The sequence below is a fragment of the Ascaphus truei genome, chromosome 21 (assembly GCF_040206685.1).
Source record: "Ascaphus truei isolate aAscTru1 chromosome 21, aAscTru1.hap1, whole genome shotgun sequence".
Classification (NCBI taxonomy): Eukaryota; Metazoa; Chordata; class Amphibia; order Anura; family Ascaphidae; genus Ascaphus; species Ascaphus truei.
The window spans coordinates 7,142,708-7,165,185 of NC_134503.1; the positions used below are offsets into that span (position 1 = coordinate 7,142,708).

Genomic DNA, 22,478 nt, shown 5'->3' on the forward strand with positions numbered 1-22,478 from the left:
ATCAGGGCCGTGGGAACCATATGACAAAAATGTGACGTCATAGGCCTTTAAAAGCCTATGTCTTCTCATTTTGAAGCCAGACGCCGAGGAGGAAGGACCTCCGGTGAAGAAAGAAGACCAGGGCGTGGCCGCAGACGGGGAGAAGACCCCGGAAGAAGGTAGAAGAATACAGATGAAGATGGATTACAACTAGAAGACCCCTGGATTGTCGTGTTTTATTATTTTAATGTTTATTATTTTCTGGTTTATTATTTTATGGGTTCCTGATCGTGGATTGGTTCGTGAGTAAGCTGATCAACGGGAGTCAGTGAGTGGGTCAAGTAATGGTAAGTTAAATAAAGAAATGTATTTAATGTAACTGTGGTTTTTTTTGCGTTTTCATGTGTTCATTTTTTTTTATGCATATCATTTCTTGCCACTGTATGTATGTATGTCTAGAGAGATATATACATACAGGGTAAGAAATGATAGTGTTGTTAAAGCTTGACTTACTGTATTGTAATGATTGTGGCTATGCTGCTATGCATAGATGTGTGTTAAATGTATTTTATTATTAGAGAGATGTAATTTTTGGGCTTCTACGCTGTACTCTAGGTTATGGAGAGGCTTGCTTTAGTATATTTTAATTTTTGGTGTCCTTTTTTGTAGGTTTTGAACTTGTTCTCTGTAACGATAGCTATAGTTAATTGTGTAATTGGTATGGATGGTATTTTAATTGTTTAGGGATGTAATTCATGTCTGTTAATTCATTGATGGTGACTTTATTGGATTAAATAATATAGTTCTTGTGATGTCAGGCTATTTTAGTTGGATTATTGTATTGTTAACATTGATTTGCAGCGTGTACATGTAGCTTACATGTTATGCTACATGTATACACTGTAAATGCAATGTTTTAAGTGGCATTTGAGGCTTCAGATTGAATGATTACATGAGATTTGTTTAGGAAATTGCTTTTTAATTAATTGAGGATGTTATGCATAAGTGGTGTTGCCATTGCAGGATGGCTTCACCCCTTAATTACCTTTGAGGTTAGTACCCGATAAGGTGATTAAGGGGTTCATTGGTATGTGAATGGCATTGATATGTATTGGCTATTTATTATTTTGGCAACGGACCCCAAGGATGATGTTGGCGACGGAGCCTTCTTATTGATGAGGTTAGTAGAATTTTCTTTATTTTACAACGGTATTTAATGTTTTTAATAATGGCCAAATAATGTATTATCCCTATGTGGATAATAGTTATTTGGCACATTATTGTACTGTATGTGTTGGGGGGAGGGGGTATTGGCCCCAAGGGTATGTGGTAGGACTCCCTTGTGGGTAGCGGGTGAGGGAGGTTAGGCCTCAGGGGCTGGGGGGGTTAGTGTGGGAGGGTATGTGGGTGATGGTGGGTTAACCCCTTAATGACTGTAGAGGTTAATAACCGCTATGGTGATGAAGGGGTTATTGGACATTACATTGGATGTTTTAATTCTTGTGTCTGTTTTGCAGAAGCGGACGGGGCATGGGCAGGATGAAGATGAGGATGGCCTTCATCGTGGCAGCCGCACATGGGTGAGTGCTATATGTATTTAATGTCTTTATTGTTCTGTATGTGTTTTACATGGACAACTGCACTATTATCCATTTGTGGATAATAGTCATTGTGCCCATTACTGTTTTGTATGTTAGGGGGGTATAGGTGTTTTGGGGGTAATATATATATATTTATATATATATATTATATTTATTTAGTTAGTGTGGGGCTGGTGTGTGTTTTTTTTTTATTGTGGTTAGCGGGGTGGGTGAAGGGGGTATTAGCCCCAACGGTGGTTTGTTTAGGGCTTGCGGGGGGGTAGCGGGAGGCCTTAACCCCTTCATGACCGTAGCGGTATTAACTGCTATGGTCGTGAAGGGGTTAAGCGCACCCGCAACCCCCCCCCGCAAGCCCTAAACAAACAACAAGGGCCAAATACCCCCTTCACCCACCCCCGCCACCCACAATAAAGCTGGCACGGCTGTTTAACCCCTTCATTGCCTTAGCGGTTAACCGCTAAGGTAATAAAGTGGGCTTTAAATGCATTTTTCCTGCCTCGGATGCATGCCGGGGGGGTCCGGTGCTGGTATTAATGGTATCAGCTCCGGAGACACCCGGCATCAATCCCAGCCAGGAAAAAGGCCTGAATTTTTTCTAAGTGCCCATCCGCTGCCTCTGAGCAGCAACTAGCCATCTTTTTCTGGCGTGGCTGATCCGCCAGCAAAACGCCATTCTAGAGAGGCGAATAGCTCCGCTTAGCTACTCGCCTCTACTAGAATACAGCGTGGCGGGAAAATTTGAATTTTTAGGCGGAAAGCGCCTTCTCGCCCCGCCACCGGCGGAAAAAAACAAACCGCCAGAAAAACTGGCGGTTTAGTTGCATCTCGGCACTTTCTCGCCCGTTACTGAATACGGATAGGCTTTTTAGGTGGGAAAATGCCGAGAAATGCCTTTCCGCTGCTTACTGCATGAACCCCTTGGTGTTCATTCTGTACCTGCTCTCCAACTTATCAGCTTACTGGAATATGAAGCTCGGAAGAGCATTTTTCTAGAGCCGATCTCTCTAGACAATATGACTGTAATTATTACCTCATAATTTAAGATAAGTGGTGTAATTAGATCTACATTTGTTTTTAAAAAAAAATGAGTATAGTCAAAGTACCTGCATCACTAATTGAAAAAATAATATACAAATAGGTAAGGGGGCATGTGGATGTTTTCATACTGATTTATACAAATGTTTTACCAGGAAGTAATACATTGAGAGTTACTGCTCGTTTTCAAGTATGCCCTGGGCACAGAGTTATAACAATACATGGTTACATTAAAAGAACAGAGGTTATACAATCAATTCACAGACATTTCATGGACAGATCGAGTTGAAAAATTCAATTCAGATGGAACTATGGGTTCAAAAGTATTTAATTGTTTTGTTCCTGTACTACTATATGTGAATCATTGGGTAATTGTTTCTTATTTCATCACTTATGCAAAACATAGGTGGAGTTGGCCTAGAAAACAACCTCAAGTTTGCTCCTCTGCTGCATAATTTTACCGCCATTTGATTTAATCTCCTTTTAGGCAACAAGCATTTCTGAAATATCAAGCAGCACCCAAGGATCCTTTTTTCTTTCGGTGCTTGCAGCAAAATACCTCCTCACAATTAACTTATTGTATAAAAATGTGCACCCTAATGATAGAGCTAATAAAAAATAGTGCCAGACAGTCACATACGGCACACCTGTGAGCACTTATCTAGATGACCCACATTTCACCATCCACAAAGGACCTCAAATAACTAATATCTCCCGTAATCTGTCCCAATATACCATCTGTCATGAACGGCATACCTGTGAGCACTGTATAAAAACTTTAGTTACTCTGATACTAGTTGTTAACATTCTCTGTTTTTAATCTTAATGTAGGTTTAGAACTTTCTAACTTGTTTTAGTAATGAATATTATTGATATTAAATGGTCGGTATTATGCACTTTTGCAACTTGTGTGGGATGCTCCGACGGAGGGGCGACCATCTTTTTTGTGGTCTGGTCTTTGATACATTTGTTTCTGTGTCGGCGGTAGGTTTACCTGGTGGGACGCTGATTGCGGTCCTTCCGCCTGGGCTGCTCCTATATAAGGTTGCGATTCACCTCAGGATACCACTCTTTGATAAAGCACCAGTGACGGCAGGAAACGCGTCAGAGGTTTTTCTTCAGTTTTTGTACGGGCACTATGTGTAAATAAACCTTTATTCTTTTCGCTTTTTGATCCTGCCTCCAGTTCTCTTTTCTATTTTGCTGTGCTTCACGCTACCTTGTTTATTTTTTATTCTTTCGTTAATTGCCGCAAAATCCCTCCTCACCATAAACTTATTGAATAAAAATGTTTGCACTAATGATCGTTAATAAAAAATAGTACCAGTCACATACAGCACACCTGTGAGCACTTGACCTTCATATGGGACAAGGGTTAATACACAGCTATCTAGCTGACCCACGTTTCACCTTCCGCAAAGGTCCTCAAATAAATTATATCTCCCTTAATCTGTCCCAATATACCAACTGTCACTAACGGCACACCTGTCAGCACATCACAAGGGTGAATACACACATCGAACTAGCTGACACACTTTTCACCTTCTGCAAAGGTTCCTGAAATTAATATATACACTCAATACGTCATATTATATCTTTAATCCGCTGCTACCACCAAAGGGTTAAAAGATGTGGTCTCTGTTTATTATGAATGTGTCCAAAAATGTAAATTACTCTCTACAAAGCATGCAACAGTTCAATCAGAGCCCAAAGTATTACAGTACTTATTAAAGTTTAGATTTAATATACAAAAAGTGCAGTGCTTAGGTCACAGAAAAAGAATATTACATGAAACATACAATATAAAATGCAGACAGTTTCTTAAAATCAAAAGATAAAATAAACAAAATCTAACGTACGTTATCACATAATATTGATCATATCTTTTCCAAAGAGGTCATGGATTGGAATATGAGAATTCACGTATCTCGTTGACATCAGACACACCTCTTATTGAATTATACTTCATAATTAAAATGCAGGGGTAATATTCTAAAGTCCCTTAATTGAGAACAACATAGCCCACCTTTTGGTGGTCTCAACCCACACAACTTTCATCAATCTTTATAGACTATATTTTTACGACTAAGGAAGAAAACCTTTCTCCTTTTTACTTTTAAACCTTGTCTTGATGTATAAAAGACTTCTTTGAAAATAACGATTCATCCCAAGGGCAGTACAAACGACACGGGTCATACCTTAAGGTTGGAGGAAAGGAGATTTCACCAGCTACAAAGGAAAGGGGTTCTTTACAGTAAGGGCAGTTACAATGTGGGATTCATTCCTCATGGAGTATGTGATGGCAGATACAATAGATATCTTAATTTTAAAAAAAAAGTTGGACATCGTTTTAGAAAGGAAAGGTTTACAGGGAAATACCAAATAAGTAAACATGGGAAGGCTGTTGATCAAGGGAGAAATCTGATTGCTGTTATTTGGAGTCAGGAAGGAATTAAATTTTCCTGTTATGAAACAGCATTGGATAATTTTTCACTGGGGTTTTTTTGTTTGCCTTCCTCTGGATCAATATACTGTAAATACAAATATAGGTTACGTATTTGTCATCTAAATTTAGCATAGGTTGAACTTGATGGACGTATATCTTTTTTCAACCTCATCTACTATGTAACTTTGTTTCTAGAATACTTAGACAAACACCATCTTCACTTTTGCGTCTGTACTTAATATGTACGCCTGAATGTGAAATATGACAACCTCATTTTAACTTTTGCATTTAATCTTGAAGTGTTTGGCATCATTTGAATCATCTCATTGCAACTGTTACAAATATCTATTTGTTATTCTTGTAAATTGCTGTCAGGCCCAGGATATTTAATATTTAATACATTTGCACACTTCAGGAACTGTCGTGCTAGCCACGCCCTCTGATATTCTACAGAACACAAAGGCATCCCTTTAAAGTTACATTTAAAAGGTTTCCATTTACTCTAGTGTCAGGATAGCCATATTTCAATCCCACTTAATTGCAAACCCATGTGTTCACCCCAGATACTTGTAGTCGTATAAAACACATTTAACTAGGCTTGGTGTGATTTGACAGGTCATAAAAACAATTCTTGTTTTTTTAAGACAATTTTAACCTGTCATGTGCAAGATTGATTCAAATACTGACTATCTCATGATATTATCATGACACAGTTAATTAATTAAAATATTAATCATAAAACTTTTTTTAAATCTAGAAAATGTACATTCAATAGTCCAAATCCCTCCCCTGTAAAGAAAGTCTCAATTATTATGTTTCCCAGTATTCCCCAATGTTTTAAAATATAATAACGTAATAATAATAACTTTATTTCATATAGTGCTTTACTCCCAATGGGACTCAAAGCACTTGACAATTACAGTATAGCGGCGCAGCACATAGGATTGTTACAGACACCATCCCTGCCCAGATGAGCTTACAAACTATGTTTGTGGTCCCCTGTGCCCATGCCCTGTCCCATGAAGTCGAATATATTAAATATCCATTTCCCTGATTTCGATAGACAGTTGTTGGATTCTAAAAAAAGAAGGTTCCTAATTTGAGTAACAATAATTCTAAGAATTATGAATATATTGTTTGACTCCTCGTTTGTTCCTGATTTGTGCATGGTTCTTTGGAACAGCAACAAACCTCCTTCTCTTTAGCATGGCTGGTACTCCAAAATTATTGTCCCATAGATACTCAGGAGACAGGATTTTGGTTGGTTTGTGATATAGAAAATATTTGTTTAAATAGCTCTCATCGTGCCAAATAGCTTCTATATTGTTTTCTTTGTCTGTCATCATGGCTTGGTGACAGTGGTTAGTCAATTTGTAGACCTCTTCTACTATGCCACCAAAATAACCCCCAGCATAATAAAAGTCCCCCTCATCAGTAGGAATGAAGGCTTGAGACTGACTCCTGCGCTCATAGGTAAAATGTTGGCGTGATGCACCATAAAAGCCAGGATGTAGAGTACCAAATACATTGCTTAAAATCTCCACGCCAACATCATCACTGAACCTCATGTCTACATCCACACAGACTAAATAGTCTACTTCGTTGATGAACAGTTCACTAGAGTAGTTCCGAATCATCTCCATGCGTCTCATAGAGACCTCCTGCCACCTCTTGTAGCTAGGGACGTCTAGAACAACCAAGTGTCTCCCCTCACTGAGGGTGATGTTGGGAATTTCACTGGCCCGATCAGTGAACACATAGTAGTTTACTTTGTGCCCAACCATGAAGAACTTTTCCGCTGTTTCAACAAACATTTTCACAAAGACTGTGTACCTGAAAAACAAACAATGAGGTATATTTTAGGGTCTCTTGGCTAAAAAATAGGGTTGTGAACAAAAGCAAGAATGTGGTACAAATTTCTTCCAAATAAATCACTCCCGGGTTCAAGATTTTAAAACAGCAACAGTATAGTGAGAGAAACAAATATCATAAATTTGGGGGAATACTCTTTAGAAAATATGGTGAAATTATAAATGATCATCTAACCTAACTCTTATACAGTGGAGCTCTCTTATTGCTGGGAAATATTTTCTAGTGGACACTGAAATATAATGCTGAATCTGTTACATGCAAACAAAACAGACCACTCTGGCGCTTAGGATCGTGAATACCAAAAATGATCTTGTGTGGATTATCTGAAGAAAATCTTGGATCCTTGAAGCAATGTGTACCTCAAGAAATGGGAGACAAAACCACAATATATACTACCATAGTGCATTACCCAGGTATAAATCACTGGTATAAACCAGGTCTACTGGCAAAGGTAGAAAATGTAATACTCCATATGGATAATGGTATAATACCATCTACTAAAATTAGTACACAAATATATACAAATATATGTGCATCAAATAGACACACCGCATTAAAATACAAATGACTTCTGTTGACTCCGTCAAGCACTCCTCCGCCGTGGGTAAAAATTGAAAACCTACTCCCATCAAGTAGCTAGGTCATGGGCCTTAATGAAGAGACCCGCGACTTTGCGTCTCGAAACGCGTAGGAAGTGTGGCACAGCGCGGACACCGCAGTGGAGTAAGAGCTGGGTGACGTCACTGGGAGCTGCTGAGTGGTGGCGATTCGGAGGGGGCGGCACTATGAGTGAGACCCGCATGACAGGGACCCAGCACCCACAGACGAACGGAGATCCACCCACAGACGAATGGAGATCCACCCACAGACGAACGGAGATCCACCCACAGACGAACGGAGATCCAAAGCGTCAGTGATATTGTAGTATATATTGTGTTTTTGTCTCCCATTTCTTGAGGTACACATTGCTTCAAGGATCCAAGTTTTTCTTCAGATAATCCACACAAGATCATTTGTGGTATTCACGATCCTAAGCGCCAGAGAGGTCTGTTTTGTTTGCATATATTTAACTGTTTGCCAGACACCCAGTGGGACTTTTTAGGCTGCTCTTTGGACATTTTACAGGACACTATCACAGAACTTTTTAGTTGTTTATTATTGTGTATTGTCACTAATTATGTATCCATGTCACTTATTGGCTGATTTTTGAGATATTGGCGCTTTTTGGTTTGCACTAATTTTTCACTTTGCATTTGTTACATGCAGCAGGTCCATTAAAATAAACAAGATTATTACGTTTATTGCATTATAAGACAAATTGGCATTTGGCTCATAATTGTGATCTTCATTAGAACCACACATCTGGAGTTTTATACTCTGATACAATTATTGTAATGATTTTGCAGAAGTGTGTGACATCCCATAACGCTGAGTAAGAAAAATGACAAATGAAAAAACACCTATGATTGGGGATATCAAAATGTAAATGTTACGGAGTTCGTTAAAAGAAAAGACATTGATAGTACAGCTGATGCAGAAACAAAAAGCCACCCGTATTTACCTAAATACGCCATTATTCAACAATGTTGTATGTTTACTAGTCACAATTCTTGTAACTTACTTTTTAATAGCAAACACTGTAAGACCAATGCGGACACCTCTCTGGTGGAACTGATCATTCAGTATATCAATGTTATAGGTGCCATTCCAAACAATTGGTGCAAGCCAGGGAGTCATCATCAGCACATCAGTTCTCCTACAATGAGGAATAGGAAATAGTCACATCAGTAACATTGTCTCACTCTCTACCCTGTGCAGTATAGCAGAAGAACCAGCACTCGCATCACATGGATCTTTTTTGTGTGTTTGTTCAGGGCAATTGATGTTTCGGTTGAGAGAGGTCCCATTGGTGACCGAAATGTCGATTCACCTGAATAAAAACACTAGAAAGATCAGTGCGAGTGCTGATTCTTCTGCTATACTGCATATCTGGACACTGCTGGCATCTACATGCACCCGTGGCAGGATCCTATTGTAACCCTTCTATTTACACATTCTATAGGTGCTTTGACGGAGCCCGTGTCCTTCCTCCCTAAGTACACCAATGATTGGATCCCTTGAATAAAACCAGACAAGACTTGTGTATATATTTACTGGGGCATTATGCCCCCCATGGCAAACTTAGCAGGCCTGTTAAGGGTTAAACATTTGTGATGTGCATGTATAATTTGTAAGGGATACTCAAGTTGCAGGAAAAGGCCTCCTAGCTGTCTGTTATCCGGTCATCCTTTAACAGCCCAGCAAGTACCTGTATCTCTCTTTACTGTTGACACTTCTCCTCATAACACACTTATGTTAGATGTGTTACGCAGCTGTATCTCACTTCTCTCTCCTTGGCTAACAGTCTCCTATAAGCCTCCTATTTCACTATCTGTGTCAGGCTGTCTCTTCAGCCCCTCTCCCTGTCACCTGGGCTGTCTCTCTGTGTGACTCCCAGACTGTCACTTCCTGTCTCTGTCTGAGGCCTCATTCAGGGTGCCTGCTTGGAGACGTGCGTGCGCTTACGTGCGCACGCACGTTCGAAACAAAGTGTTTAAAGTAAATATCAGTTCTCAGGGTAACAGCTATTACCGAAGTACGGAGTTGACGCTTGCTACAGTTTGCATAAACAACTCAAGTTGTTTTTTCAAGCTGCAGCAGCGTCACTGGTACTTCGGCAGCCAATGAAATCATTCGTGAAAGTGTAGTGTGAAGAGCAACACCCATCCCTAACGTCAGGTCTGTAGACCTGCCTCCTGAACGCTTGAAAAGGTCTGCTGGGGATGATGAGCACACATCGCCCAGCAGACTGACGAGCGCACACGCAGACGCGCGCCCTCCACCTCCTTGCCAATTGATCCATTCTCCTGGTTTCTGTGTTGGTTGTGATTGTGTGCGTGTTGTGATGTTGTGTCTGTGTTGTGTGTGTTGTGATTGAGTGTGTGTTGTGTCTGTGTGTGTTGTGATTTGAGTGTGTGTGTTGTGTCTGTGTTGGTTGTGATTGAGTGTGTGTGTTGTGTCTGTGTTGTGTCTGTGTTGGTTGTGATTGAATGTGTGTGTGTTGTGTCTGTGCTGGTTGTGATTGAGTGTGTTGTGTCTGTGTCTGCGTTGGTTGTGATTGAGTGTGTGTTGTGTCTGTGTGTGTGTTGTGATTGAGTATGTGTGGGTGTTGTGATTGAGTATGTGTGTTGTCTGTGTGTGTTGTGATTGCGTGTGTATTGTGTGTGTATTGTGATTGAGTGTGTGTGCTGTGATTGAGTATGTTGTGTCTGTGTGTGTTGTGTCTGTGTTGGTTGTGATATGAGTGTGTGTTGTCTGTGTGTGTTGTGATTGAGTATGTGTGCTGTGTCTGTGTTGTGATTGTGTGTGTGAGTGTTGTGATTGAATGCAGCGAGGCGCAAAATTGTCTAGGGGGGGCGCAGGTGGCGTGCGGAAAACCCTGATGTGCGCAGGCTGGCCGACGCTGTGCGCGGGAGGGCGAAAAAGATGTGCGCAGGCAGGCAGCCGAAGATGTGTGCGGGCAGGCAGCCGAAGATGTGCGTGGGCGGCCGAACAGGATAGTGCAGGTAGCAGCCACGTGATGGTGTGTGCGCACGCGCGGGGGCTTCGGAGGTACGGGGAGGAGCACGCCCCAGCGCTGTGATGTCAAACGCCCCTCCTTCTGGTGTCTGCCCTGTACTAGCGCTGTGTTCCAGCTCTCCTCCGCTGGCAACCTGCTTCGCTGCAATCCTCTGCAAGTGAAAGGGTCGCTGCCACTATATCAATCATACTAGGAATGTACAGAAATAATAAAAAATTTAAAAAAAGTGAAAACACAACATTGAAAACGAAAAAAAAAATACATAATACTGTAGGTAGCAGTTTGGATGACATTGGGGACAACAAGCCAAAGAGCAGGGAGAATAAAAAGGCAAATGGGAGAAGGAGAAAAGGGAGGGGAAGTATAAAAAAGGGGGGGGGGAGAGGTTAGGGAGGTAGCTAAGAGGTGGATGAATGCCCCCCCAAAAGGAATGCCTTTGTGCACGTACATTCTCCCAAGCTTGGCGCTTGGGGAGACAAACAAAATTGACTTTGAAGCATGCTCAGCAGCTGTCAATGCACAGCCATACACACAGCGCATTAATAAAGGCAGTGTGCTCAGCTGGTTACCCCTATTTCATATTGGGGATGAAGGGGTTAATTTTTCATGCACTGTACATGTCTTATTTTTCCCTTCTATGCATTGTTGTCCCCTTTTTTGCAGACTAGTCTCTACCTGCAGTGCTGAATCACACGAGCCGTTCCATTAAGACTGTTAAGTCAGGAACGGAGTGAGGCAGCACCCTGATTTTTGGTGTGCAGCCTCAGTGTAACCCCACAAGCACACACATATTAAAAATATAACTTTGTCATAAGTGAAACATATATTTTTGATAAAGTGCCTTTCTGTTGCAGTTTTAAAAGGCAGGATGCTATTTTTTCTGCCTGCCTTTGTAATGCACAAGAACCAAATGTTTTGACACCTATGAGCTGGGTCACTTTCCTCTGCAAGCTTCAAAGGTAACATGCTGGGCTGACGCCTGTGAGTCAAGTTGCATATCAAAGCCCCAGGGTCAGGAGGTGTGAAATTGGCCAGGATAGATGCTAAATAGGAAATCCTGTTTACCATTTGTGCTAGCTCACATCTTGAGTTCCCCCTTCCAGTCTGAGAGGGGCCAGGTAAAGAGGGGAGTGCACCTATGCTAAGTAGCCAAGGTGGCGTTGTCGCACATGCTCTGTGTGAACAGGAAATCCCTAGAGTGCCCACTCTCCAAACTGTGGGCAAGTAGGGTATTGGGGAATGAGAACTTTCCCACGAGGGGGATTGGGTGGGTATCTTGGCGATAGGCTTCCAAACAATATATACATGCCACCCAGGCTATTGCCATTGTCTTTCGTTTGTCATTATACCATGTGAGCGGATTTCCAACACGCTTCTAATAGCGGAGAAGAGCAGCAGCACATTCCTGGAATGCAAAGAGTCTTATTACATCGGAACCAAGGACAAAACTCTGCGTTAGGACACTGTGATTGCTGGGGGTTATCTGATTAACCCCAACGGACCAGAAAAGACTTTGCACGTTGACAGAAGGATTGGACTGGCAATTTATGCCCTTGCAAAAAGACTACATTTTAAAAGACAATCTTCTTGTGCTTTGCACCTTTCTGGACATTATCCCCTGTTCCCATACCAGTAAGTGTAATTGTTAAGTGTATTCTGCAGTTGTTGTGTGTTTGCCTATCAAGGGAATAAATCTCAGTTTATTTTGCTCAACTTGTTCTGCTCAATTGGGATCCACAAAATATAAATTTGTTAATAACTGCGTCCATCGTGACATCAGCATAAAAAGTATGCTCACCCCTGCACTAAATGGCTGTCAGTGCAGCAGAAGAGGACCCAAGATGCAAAGTTCTGTGGGGAAGATCATGTGACCAGGCAGTCACTAGATACAATTGGTGCAATGCTAGAGAGAGGGCTCAAAAAGGGATGAGCCTGTTTCAGAAGAGGAAGGGGATGTGACTTTGTAAATGGTGGTTATAGAAACAAAAACTGCTTGTTACATTATAATACATAAAAAATTACAGAGTTTTTTTTTTATGCTACAAGTATTTTCTCTTAGTACAAAACTGATTTATTAAAAAAAAACATATGTAGGATATTGCTTTGTCTGCAGCATTAAGGCTGTAAATTATATTTTAAACTCTGTACTGATTAATCTGACGCCAGCAAAAACAAATCTAATATAAAAAATAAATAAAACTCACGGTGGTTTGAGGGTCTCAGGCTTTTCATACAACAATCTGAAAACAGATTAAAGAAGAGGTTAGAATATTGTTTTGTCTTTGACTTCAATTAAAATTACAACTAAATCTAATAACTCTGGCAGTATATTGATTTTTTTAATTTCCCACATAAAATAACAGCAAATACTGTATACTTTATGTGGAGAGATCATTAGAACTAAGGAGAATTGTGTGCCAAAGAGGGATTCAAAGGCGCCCAGTCATGGAGGTGGAGAGCTGCAATTAGTAACTGTTACTCTAACTATTAACTTCTAATTGGGATTTGTTACCTCAGTACTAAAAAAATGAAAGAAATCAAATCACTCATTCAGAATTCTATGTTTTTCTACCTGTAAAGAATATAATATATAAAAATAAAACCCTTACATATCGGTAGAATATTTTCTCCAGTGTCAATATTTAACATTTTATATGCCCGCAACTTATATGGAGGATCCACAATCAAGGGAGTGTGATAAGATACTCAGGAGTACCGCTTGTTAGCAGTAGCAGGGTTAATAATTCCACTCATTCATTCTATAGGAAAAACTTTACCTCTGGAGCTTCACTTCTTTGAATTGGTCCAGGTATTCGGTATTGTTGGTGCTGTGGCTGAGAAGAGACAGTAAACGGTACAGTGCATCTCACTACTCACTACAGTATCACTCTACTCTTTCCTAAATCTGTCTCAGAGTCTCCCCTGCTGAAATCCCTCTCCTGGCTTCCTATCAAATCCCGCATCTCGCACTCAATTTTCTTCCTCACTTATAAAGCTTTACACTCTTCTGCCCCTCCTTACATCTCAGCCTTGATTTCTCACTATGCACCATCCCGACTATTGCCTTCTCTCTACCCCCTTTGTATCTAAAGCCCTCTTCCGCCTTAAACCTTTCTCACTGACTGCTCCACACCTCTGGAATGCCCTTCCCCTCAATACCCAACTAGCACCCTCTCTATCCACCTTTAAGACCCAGCTTAAGACACACCTGCTTAAAGAATCATATGAGTAGCACCGTGGCTAATACTATACACCTGATATATAAAGCTTGGCCCCCTGCAGACGCACTTATCAGAACGCCCCCTACTGTCTCTGTACGTTTTTCCCACCTACCAATTCTATTGTAAGCTCTTCGGAGCAGGGACTCCTCTTCCTAAATTTTACTTTTATGTCTGAAGCATTTATTCCCATGTTCTGTTATTTGTATTATTTGTTATTTATATGATTGTCACGTGTATTACTACTATGAAGCGATATGTACATTAATGGCGCTATATAAATAAAGACATACATACTACTCTCCCCAGTGGGATCAACAGGGCAGCTTTTTGTATCATTGAGGTCATGGCATAAAATTAGTGTGGCTACAGTACACACTGTTGTGTTCTTCTGACACAAGGGTTGCTACTTGGCTCCTGGTCCTCGATACTCTGATTTCCATCCAGGTCCAGCTTTGGAATCGTGATACATGTGAAGCCATGTTATTGCACTGACGGGCGCTCTTCCGCGTGTGAAATAGCACTATAGCCCCGTCCCCTTCTCACGCTTGATTTAATCAAAACAATGGCTGATTCTGCTGTTGTGTTGTGTACGGTCCATGATGTCACTTTCTATAATTATAAGGGGCATCAAACCATTCAGGCTGCTATAGTAACAATTACATACAATATATGTCTGAATTTCATCTACGGACTCATTCCTTTCTGTATCTACAGCTGAGCGCATTTGTATTATTTTAAATGTACGTTTCTGATACATGTTGTCTATGCGCTGTAATATACCTATTTGGATACTCACTTCTGGTGCGCTGTGTTGATATATATATATATATATATATATATATATATATATATATATATATATATAATGATAAACCTAATTATATGCCTGTTTGGAACCATAGTTTTTTTTAACATAATTTAAAAGTATTAACTCATTTGCAGTACACCTGAAAGTTGTATTGTATTGTATGTCTTTATTTATATAGCGCCAAAAGTGTACTCAGCGCTTCACAAAGAATACAGTACAGGGAATTTTAAAAATACAATAAGTGCAGCAAAAATCAGATAATAGGAAAGGAAATCCCTGCCCCGAAGAGCTTACAATCTAAGAGGTTTGTGGGGAAACTTAAAGACAGCAGGTGAGGGAATCAGTGCTGTAGATGGGTGTGCTTGGCCACAATGGGTGGTATAAGTGACTGTGGGACAGTAGCCATGAATGCAGGCTTTTGGGATGCTTGATTTGTGGGGCAAGTTTTAAGGTTAGTCAGTGTTAAATGAAAAGGTTAACAACATTTACAGGGGGAGAGATGGCAGGGAGGCGTGGGTAAGATCAGGTGTGTATGGCTGGGTTCAGGCTTAGGGGAGATCCCCAGCAGCAGGAAGGAGTAGATAGAGGGTGTGAATATTTGTGTGGATGTTTTTTTTTTTAGGGTTGTTGGGAGCGAGGTGTATAAATAATGGTGCAGTGGGGAAGTTGGAGAGAACAGGGACATTCACCAAGGAGCAAAGAAACAATAAACAGAAAAAGCAATAAGGAGGACATAGTGAGATACAGGAGGAGAGTTAAAACTACTACTCACCCCACTGCATGTGGAAACATGGCCCTGGGATGCCATTCACTGTTTATCAAGGCATGCCTAGAATGAGATGATATCCATGAAAATGAGAGGTTCACCATTGCACTATTGTCCAGCACTGATAAAGTTGAAGTGGTTTAATAAAAGTGGTAGTACAGTGAATAGATATACATTTATTAAACATTGGGACGAAGGTCTTTGGACTCTATTTTAAAACAATGCAAGCAATATTTAGGGATGTGCAAATAGTATGTGGGAAAGGCTTTCTAAAATAAAACTACTGTACCTAACAAAATAGTAAAACTACATATATAAATAAAAAAGAGAAATGGTACTGAAAATTAAAAAAAAATGGTGTTACTTCTTTCTGTGTGGGAAACTCACAATTCAGCCGCTGTTTGGCTAGACGTAAACATTGGTTGTTCTTCATTTTAATTATACCCACGTTGCTGCAACTATTCATAGAGAGCCAGGGCATCTTAATTATTACTCTTGTGTAACCGATCTGAGCATCATACAGATTAATTAAAGGTTAAAAAGAACAATAGCAAGTTAAAGCAGCATTTCCCCCACTTTTTTTTTTTAATAGAACCTCCCAGTTTAGTTGCCGGGGTCTTCTACCCCTTTAGGGAAATCAAAATGGCCGCCAAATCTTGCTTGTGCTGCGAGCCAGTAGAAAGCCATAATGTCATGAGAAGGATGGAATGGCAGCTTCGTATTGGATGGCTACAGCGACCATCTTAAAATGTCCAGGAAGAAAGAACACTGGCAATAAAACCTGTGTGTATTTTGGGAACCAGGAAGGAAGGAAATGGAAGGGCCACAGCAAAAAAATGATGCGGTTCAGCTCAGGATGCCCAGTGGTAATGGCAGCAGCTTTGATGTGGGAATGGGAAATCCCAGCTTTCATTCTAGTGCCTATATCTTGGCACCTTGCATATGCCGATTTATTGCCCTGGGCGCCAATTATCAAAATAGGATTTTAAGACCTGCTCTGCAGTCTCACTCATTGCATAATTAATTTCATTGGAGTTTAAGAACCCTGGTAATAAGACACTTGGTGGAAAGATTAAGGGATTAAAATTGTATGCAGCCATCGTCAGCAGGAAAAGTGAGGAGTGACAGGAGTAACATGTGATAATCTTGCTGTGACTTTCAGTATTATAAGAGAAATGTAACCGCTCACCTAAATATTAAAGTCCAATGTTAAGTACTGTAGGTGCATAGAGGTAAGTCATACGTGGCTACGAGATCTCACAAAGATATAGAGAAAAGACCCCACTTTACTGCACTCTAATACTTTGCCATAAGAGTCTTACATATTAACCTAAGGCTAACACAAAGGATCCCTCTCAGATTTGAGGAAAACGACGAAAAAATAACAAATAGTTTAATACATCAAAAATTATCACACTCAATGGTTAAAATAGATACTAAAAATTTTAAAAATCCCCATATGGGAGCGAGGGGATAGAGTCAATTACTGATTATTTTACTACTGACAGTCAGTAGTCAGAGACTCTAAATTCCCTCCTGCGTGCACAAAGGCTGATGGTGTCAGTGTTACTAGTTAAGTTAATGTTTAAACGAATCGCTGCATATATTATTTCCCATCAGTGAACTCAGTTCATTTAACTGCTCGCATAATATTCGTTTAGAAACAACCATTAAAGCAACTCTAGGGTTTGCAACTTATGTATAAATACTGCACATATATTGTATCAAAGCTGATACTGTGTATAGGTAATTCTCTAGGGAATAATGGTAAGTATGAATCAGGTTTTTGATGCCAAATGCATGTCCCATAGAAAACCAAAAGGAACAACTTTCGATTCAATGAAACCTATACCAGCTGGTCAATTATCCATGCAAATTACCAATGTATCTGCATAACGGCAGACTGCACAGTAGTAGTAAATACGCAATCTTATATGTCGGTATTATGCTGCAGATGATTGCAGCTGTTGTCCCAGACTCATAAGGGGTGTGCGGTCTGCAAGGTATTCCCCTCTATAAACAAAGCGTACCTCTCTTGTCCGACCTCAATAGTTATCAAAGTAAAGTACAAGGTAATACCACATATACACACAGGCAGGGATTAAGTGAAGTCCCAAGACTAAATAAACTCGAAAGTATACACGCTAAATTTAGCAATATCTATAGTCTCTTAAATGCTATTGGTGCCATCTTCGGTATAAACATGTGTGTGTAACCTTGCAGACCGCACACCCTTATGAGTCTGGGACAACAGCTGCAATCATCTGCAGCATAATACCGACATATAAGATTGCGTATTTACTACTACTGTGCAGTCTGCCGTGATGCAGATACATTGGTAATTTGCATGGATAATTGACCAGCTGGTATAGGTTTCATTGAATCGAAAGTTGTTCCTTTTGGTTTTCTATGGGACATGCATTTGGCATCAAAAACCTGATTCATACTTACCATTATTCCCTAGAGAATTACCTATACACAGTATCAGCTTTGATACAATATATGTGCAGTATTTATACATAAGTTGCAAACCCTAGAGTTGCTTTAATGGTTGTTTCTAAACGAATATTATGCGAGCAGTTAAATGAACTGAGTTCACTGATGGGAAATAATATATGCAGCGATTCGTTTAAACATTAACTTAACTAGTAACACTGACACCATCAGCCTTTGCGCACGCAGGAGGGAATTTAGAGTCTCTGACTACTGACTGTCAGTAGTAAAATAATCAGTAATTGACTCTATCCCCTCGCTCCAATATGGGGATTTAAAAATTTTTTAGTATCTATTTTAACCATTGAGTGTGATAATTTTTGATGTATTAAACTATTTGTTATTTTTTCGTCGTTTTCCTCAAATCTGAGAGGGATCCTTTGTGTTAATATGTATGACTTAGGTTAATATGTGTGACTTTCAGTATACAGTAATTTATTTGAGAAATATTAGCATTCTCAAGCTTACTGATAAAGGGCATTTTATGTCTTGTTATCTGATATTAGTAGGGTTGTCAGGCCCTTACATATAACAGTATAACAATATATAGTTTTGGAATATTTGTAATATGATGATAGGATAGGTGTTTATGAAATAGAAATATTTGTACGGTAACTATTACATAATTTAAGAGTATTTGATAATTTATAGTACTCCTGAAACTTAAAACTAAAACTACTCACCCCACTGCTTTGCACGGAAACATGGCCCTGGGATGCCATTCACTGTCTATGAAGAGATGCCTAGAATGAGATGGTATCCATGAGAAATGAGGTGCACCATTGCACTATTGTCCAGCACTGATAGAAATAAAAATGGCCACCAAATGTTGTGTGTACTGCAAACAGGGCTACCGACAGGGGGGGACAGCCAGGTTTGGTGTCCCGGGCCCGGTGAGTCAGGGGGCCCGGCCCTGCTCCTGGTCACGTGTCACTGTCGATGACACTGTGTGTCAGAAAAAAACTCTGAAATAGCTTGGTAAATAGCAGCAAGGAGTGGAGAGACAATCAGGGCCTTCCTCATGGGTGGGGACTAGTAGCTAATATAAGCAACTACACAGGCGGGAGAAACATGTTTGAATATTCCCAGCTGTGCAGCTGCTTATTCGAACTACATGCGTACGTAAATACCTAACTGTACTGTATTTGTGTTTCCCTGTACTGGTGTGTACAGGCGGTCCTCGGTTACCCAACAGAACCCGTTCTGGTATTAGCGTTGGATAGTGAAACAGTTGTAAAGTGAGTCCCATGTTAATCAGTGGCACATTCCAGCGTTGAAAACGTCCCGTAGGGTTGCATTGTAAAGCGTTGGATATGCCATTCGTTGTAAAGTGAAACGTTGGATAGCGAGAACTACCTGTATACCCTGTGTTTGTCTCTTTTGTGTCTGTGTCCCTGTTTCAGTGTATATCTGTGTGTCGTTTGTGTGTCACTGTGAGTGATCTCCCCCCCACCCCCTACCAATCTGCGAGTGATCTCACCCCCCCCCGGGCCCTACCGGACTGGGAGTGATCTCCCCCCACCATCCCCCGCCACCCCCCAGGCCCCTACTAGACCGTGAGTGATCCCCCTTGTGGACCGATCGGAGGCCCCCCCTGCGGGCTGTTGAAGAGGTACTGTAATTCTTATACTGTAATATTTAACCCCCCCCCCCAAGCCCATACTTAACACCCCCCCCACGCCCCATATTCTACCCTCCGCTGGCCCATACTCTTCCCTCCGCTGGCCCATACTCTACTCCCCCGGCCCATACTCTACCCCCCCTGGTCCATACCTAACCTCCCCCTGGCCCATACTCTACCTCCCCCCCCCCCCCTGGCCCATACTACCTGATCGCGGTGGCCATTTTAATTTATTTATTTTTTAAATCGCGATCCCGGTTATGACTCGGTCTCATTCTGTGGCCCCCGAGCACTGCGTTATAACGGGGTTCAGCTGTAGTTATTTTGCCCATTACTGTACTGTATGTGTTTGGTGGGAGATGTATTTATTGCAATGTACAGGATTGGTACCGCAGGCCAGCGGGGACCCGCTGCCCCCACATAAAACCAGCACCCCATAACGGGGCCTGTATCTCGGGAAGCATGGGGTCCTGAGACCTGAAATCAACGTGGTTCTGCTCTAGAGACCCCCTGCTCATCTACACTAGTAATAAAATGTATATTTAAAAACATTAGTTTGGGCTCTCTCTCTGCAGCAGAAAGAACTCGCCGGGTGAGACCCTTTCAGACGGTCGCTCTTCACGCCGCTGGCTACTCGCCCGTTTTGTGAATTTTGCTATCAAAGGTAATTGAGGCTTTCTGAAAACCGTGATAGCAACGCTCACAAAAACGTCAATTTAAATGGCCGGGCGATTTTTTTTTAAATTAACATTTAGTGCATAGGCCCCTTAGTGTGTATAATGTTTCACCTTTCATATGACGATTTATTGCCCTGGGAGACAATTATCAAAATAGGATTTTAAGACCTGCTCTGCAGGGTGACGCATTGAATCACTGAGTTAATTGTAGTTTTAATAACCCTGAAAATAAGACGCTTGGTGGAAAGATTAACAGATTTAAATGTTATGCAGCCATCATCAGTGGGAAGAGTGAGGAATGACGGGAGTAACATTTGATCATCTTGCAGTGACTTTCCGCATATTCCATTAGAGAAATATTAGCATCCGCAAGCTTACTGATTTCATGATATTAAGTAGAAATATTAACCGCCATAATTGTAAGGTAACTATATAAAGAGATAGAAGAGTAGAGCCACGGGTCTTGGCGTTTTGCTGAGCCAGAGTTTAAAGGTCCTTGTCAAACAGCCTCTGCTGGTACTTATCAGGCCATAAATACTGAATACAGAGGAGAGTGATCAGTCACTTTAATGTACCGGGGTCAGAAACTATTGGGGGAGATTCACTAAGATCTGATATGGGGTATTGCCTTGCAAATCAATAGCTGTTACGGCAAGTATACTCCTAATCGTAGCTTAGTAAATCCTGGCCTGTAATAGAGAATTAATACTTTCTTGAAGTATTTGTTGGAAGCAAGTATATAATCTTTACCATTTACATTAACATTACAGTAACTTGCAAGGGAGTTTAAGTGTGAAAAACTGCACTTAACTATCTAAGAAACAAGTATGAAACTAGCAGAGAGTCTAAAGACCAAATCAAGTGTGGCCAGTAGGAAACTAGTTGAAGAGCCCTACTGTGCAGGATCTAGGTCTAAATAATATCATTGATGTATAAACTCACCAGCTTAATGAAAAGATGAACAGTAGAGCCAAACAAATGGTGAAAAGCCAACACTTCTTTCGACCAAACTTTTCCCCTGTAATAGTGACAAAGTCAAAGAGAAATAAAAGCATCAAAGTGTTAGCTGTACAAATGCTATAATTACAGATGTTTCTCAACTTATTAGGGGCCTATGCAGAGAGCAGCGCTAAAGTAAATCTCGCCATTTTTTTGAGAAATTCGCGCAGAAAACAGCAGAAAATGGCGAGTTACGAAAAACGCGCCATTTTTTTTTCTATTTGTAAATCTCGCCGTGCGGCTGGCGAGAACCTACATCTCGCCAGTTTTAAAAATATCCTAATTCAGAAAGGCGCGAACGGCATCTAGCGGCTGTTCGCGCCAATAAAATGGCGCGATTTTCTACAATTTGCTCCGCCAACAAAAGTTGGCAAGAAGCTGGAGCTCGCCGGCTATAGGAAAGGAAAATTTCCATTTTAAACTCGCCACATGCATTCATGCTATAAATTGCAGATTTCGCACATTTCTGCATATGGAGAATAAAACTCTCCAAAAAAGCTACTTTTTATTACCCTCGCCAATTTTTAAATTCGCTGCTCTCTGCATAGGCCCCTTAGTCCTCACAGTCCAAACCTGGCTACTGTGTATCATACAGAGTGCTCACATAGGCAGCAGCTGCAAATAATACCAGATGCAAGTACAATACATCACCAACCAGTCTTAAATAAAGTGCTTTTTAATTAATGAGTCTGTCGATATTTTCGTGTTAACTCCAGTCCTGATGAAGGTGTGAGTTACCACCTAAACATCTACAGACACATTAATTAAAAAGCATTTTATTTAATATTGGTTGATGCTGTATCATACTAGAATCTAGCTGTACAAATCTTACATTATACTGAAAAAACGTTGCGATCGGCACACAAAAATACTAATAAATGGATGCTATGTTTCCTCACGGCTCCTCGTGCTGGTCGGTTCAAGCATCGCACGAAATCAAATGTTTGCAGTAAAGAACAACCGCACAAGAGGCTATCTTGCCACCAGAGCAATGTCTGCTTACTTTATTCACATATTAGATACAGGGAAAAGTGTACAAAATGTTTCAGGTGGATTAACCTCCCTTTGTAAGGTGGAAGATAGGTGGTTACAACAGACTCCTTATATACCTATATACAGGGCTGGACTTTGACCTTCGGAGGCTCTAAGCCATGTCACGGTTAAGAGGTCCCAAAAAATTAGAAATAGCTTTATTATTCTGACCATTGAAAATATAAACATGAAACTGAAATGAATGAAAGCTTTATACCAGCATTGTTATATACAAAGATTACGGTGTAAAGCTAAAATGAACAGTGTTTGCCCATTGCATTCATTTTAATATTAAAAATATTTTATTTC

At 40.7% G+C, this 22,478-nt stretch overlaps 1 protein-coding gene and 1 long non-coding RNA gene across 6 annotated transcripts in view; one reads left to right on the top strand and one right to left on the bottom strand.

The window, feature by feature from the left end:
* The window catches only part of LOC142472072 (histo-blood group ABO system transferase-like), a 178,775-nt gene that overhangs the window by 127,680 nt on the left and 28,617 nt on the right, over positions 1 to 22,478 (bottom strand). The window contains exons 2-8 of one of the 2 annotated variants that reach the window (XM_075578792.1): positions 21,081 to 21,156; positions 18,524 to 18,583; positions 15,354 to 15,410; positions 13,330 to 13,386; positions 12,757 to 12,792; positions 8,555 to 8,689; positions 4,337 to 6,894 (exon numbers count right to left, since the gene is read on the bottom strand). In XM_075578792.1, the coding sequence (XP_075434907.1) occupies positions 6,177 to 6,894; positions 8,555 to 8,689; positions 12,757 to 12,792; positions 13,330 to 13,386; positions 15,354 to 15,410; positions 18,524 to 18,583; positions 21,081 to 21,156 (1,139 nt within the window). In that variant the 3' untranslated portion in view covers positions 4,337 to 6,176. Of the gene's footprint in view, positions 1 to 4,336; positions 6,895 to 8,554; positions 8,690 to 12,756; positions 12,793 to 13,329; positions 13,387 to 15,353; positions 15,411 to 18,523; positions 18,584 to 21,080; positions 21,157 to 22,478 lie in introns of those variants that run through there. The other variant, XM_075578791.1, reaches the window with a different exon arrangement.
* The window catches only part of LOC142472078 (uncharacterized), a 172,124-nt gene that overhangs the window by 95,630 nt on the left and 54,016 nt on the right, over positions 1 to 22,478 (top strand). The gene's annotated exons all lie outside the window — the stretch shown is intronic.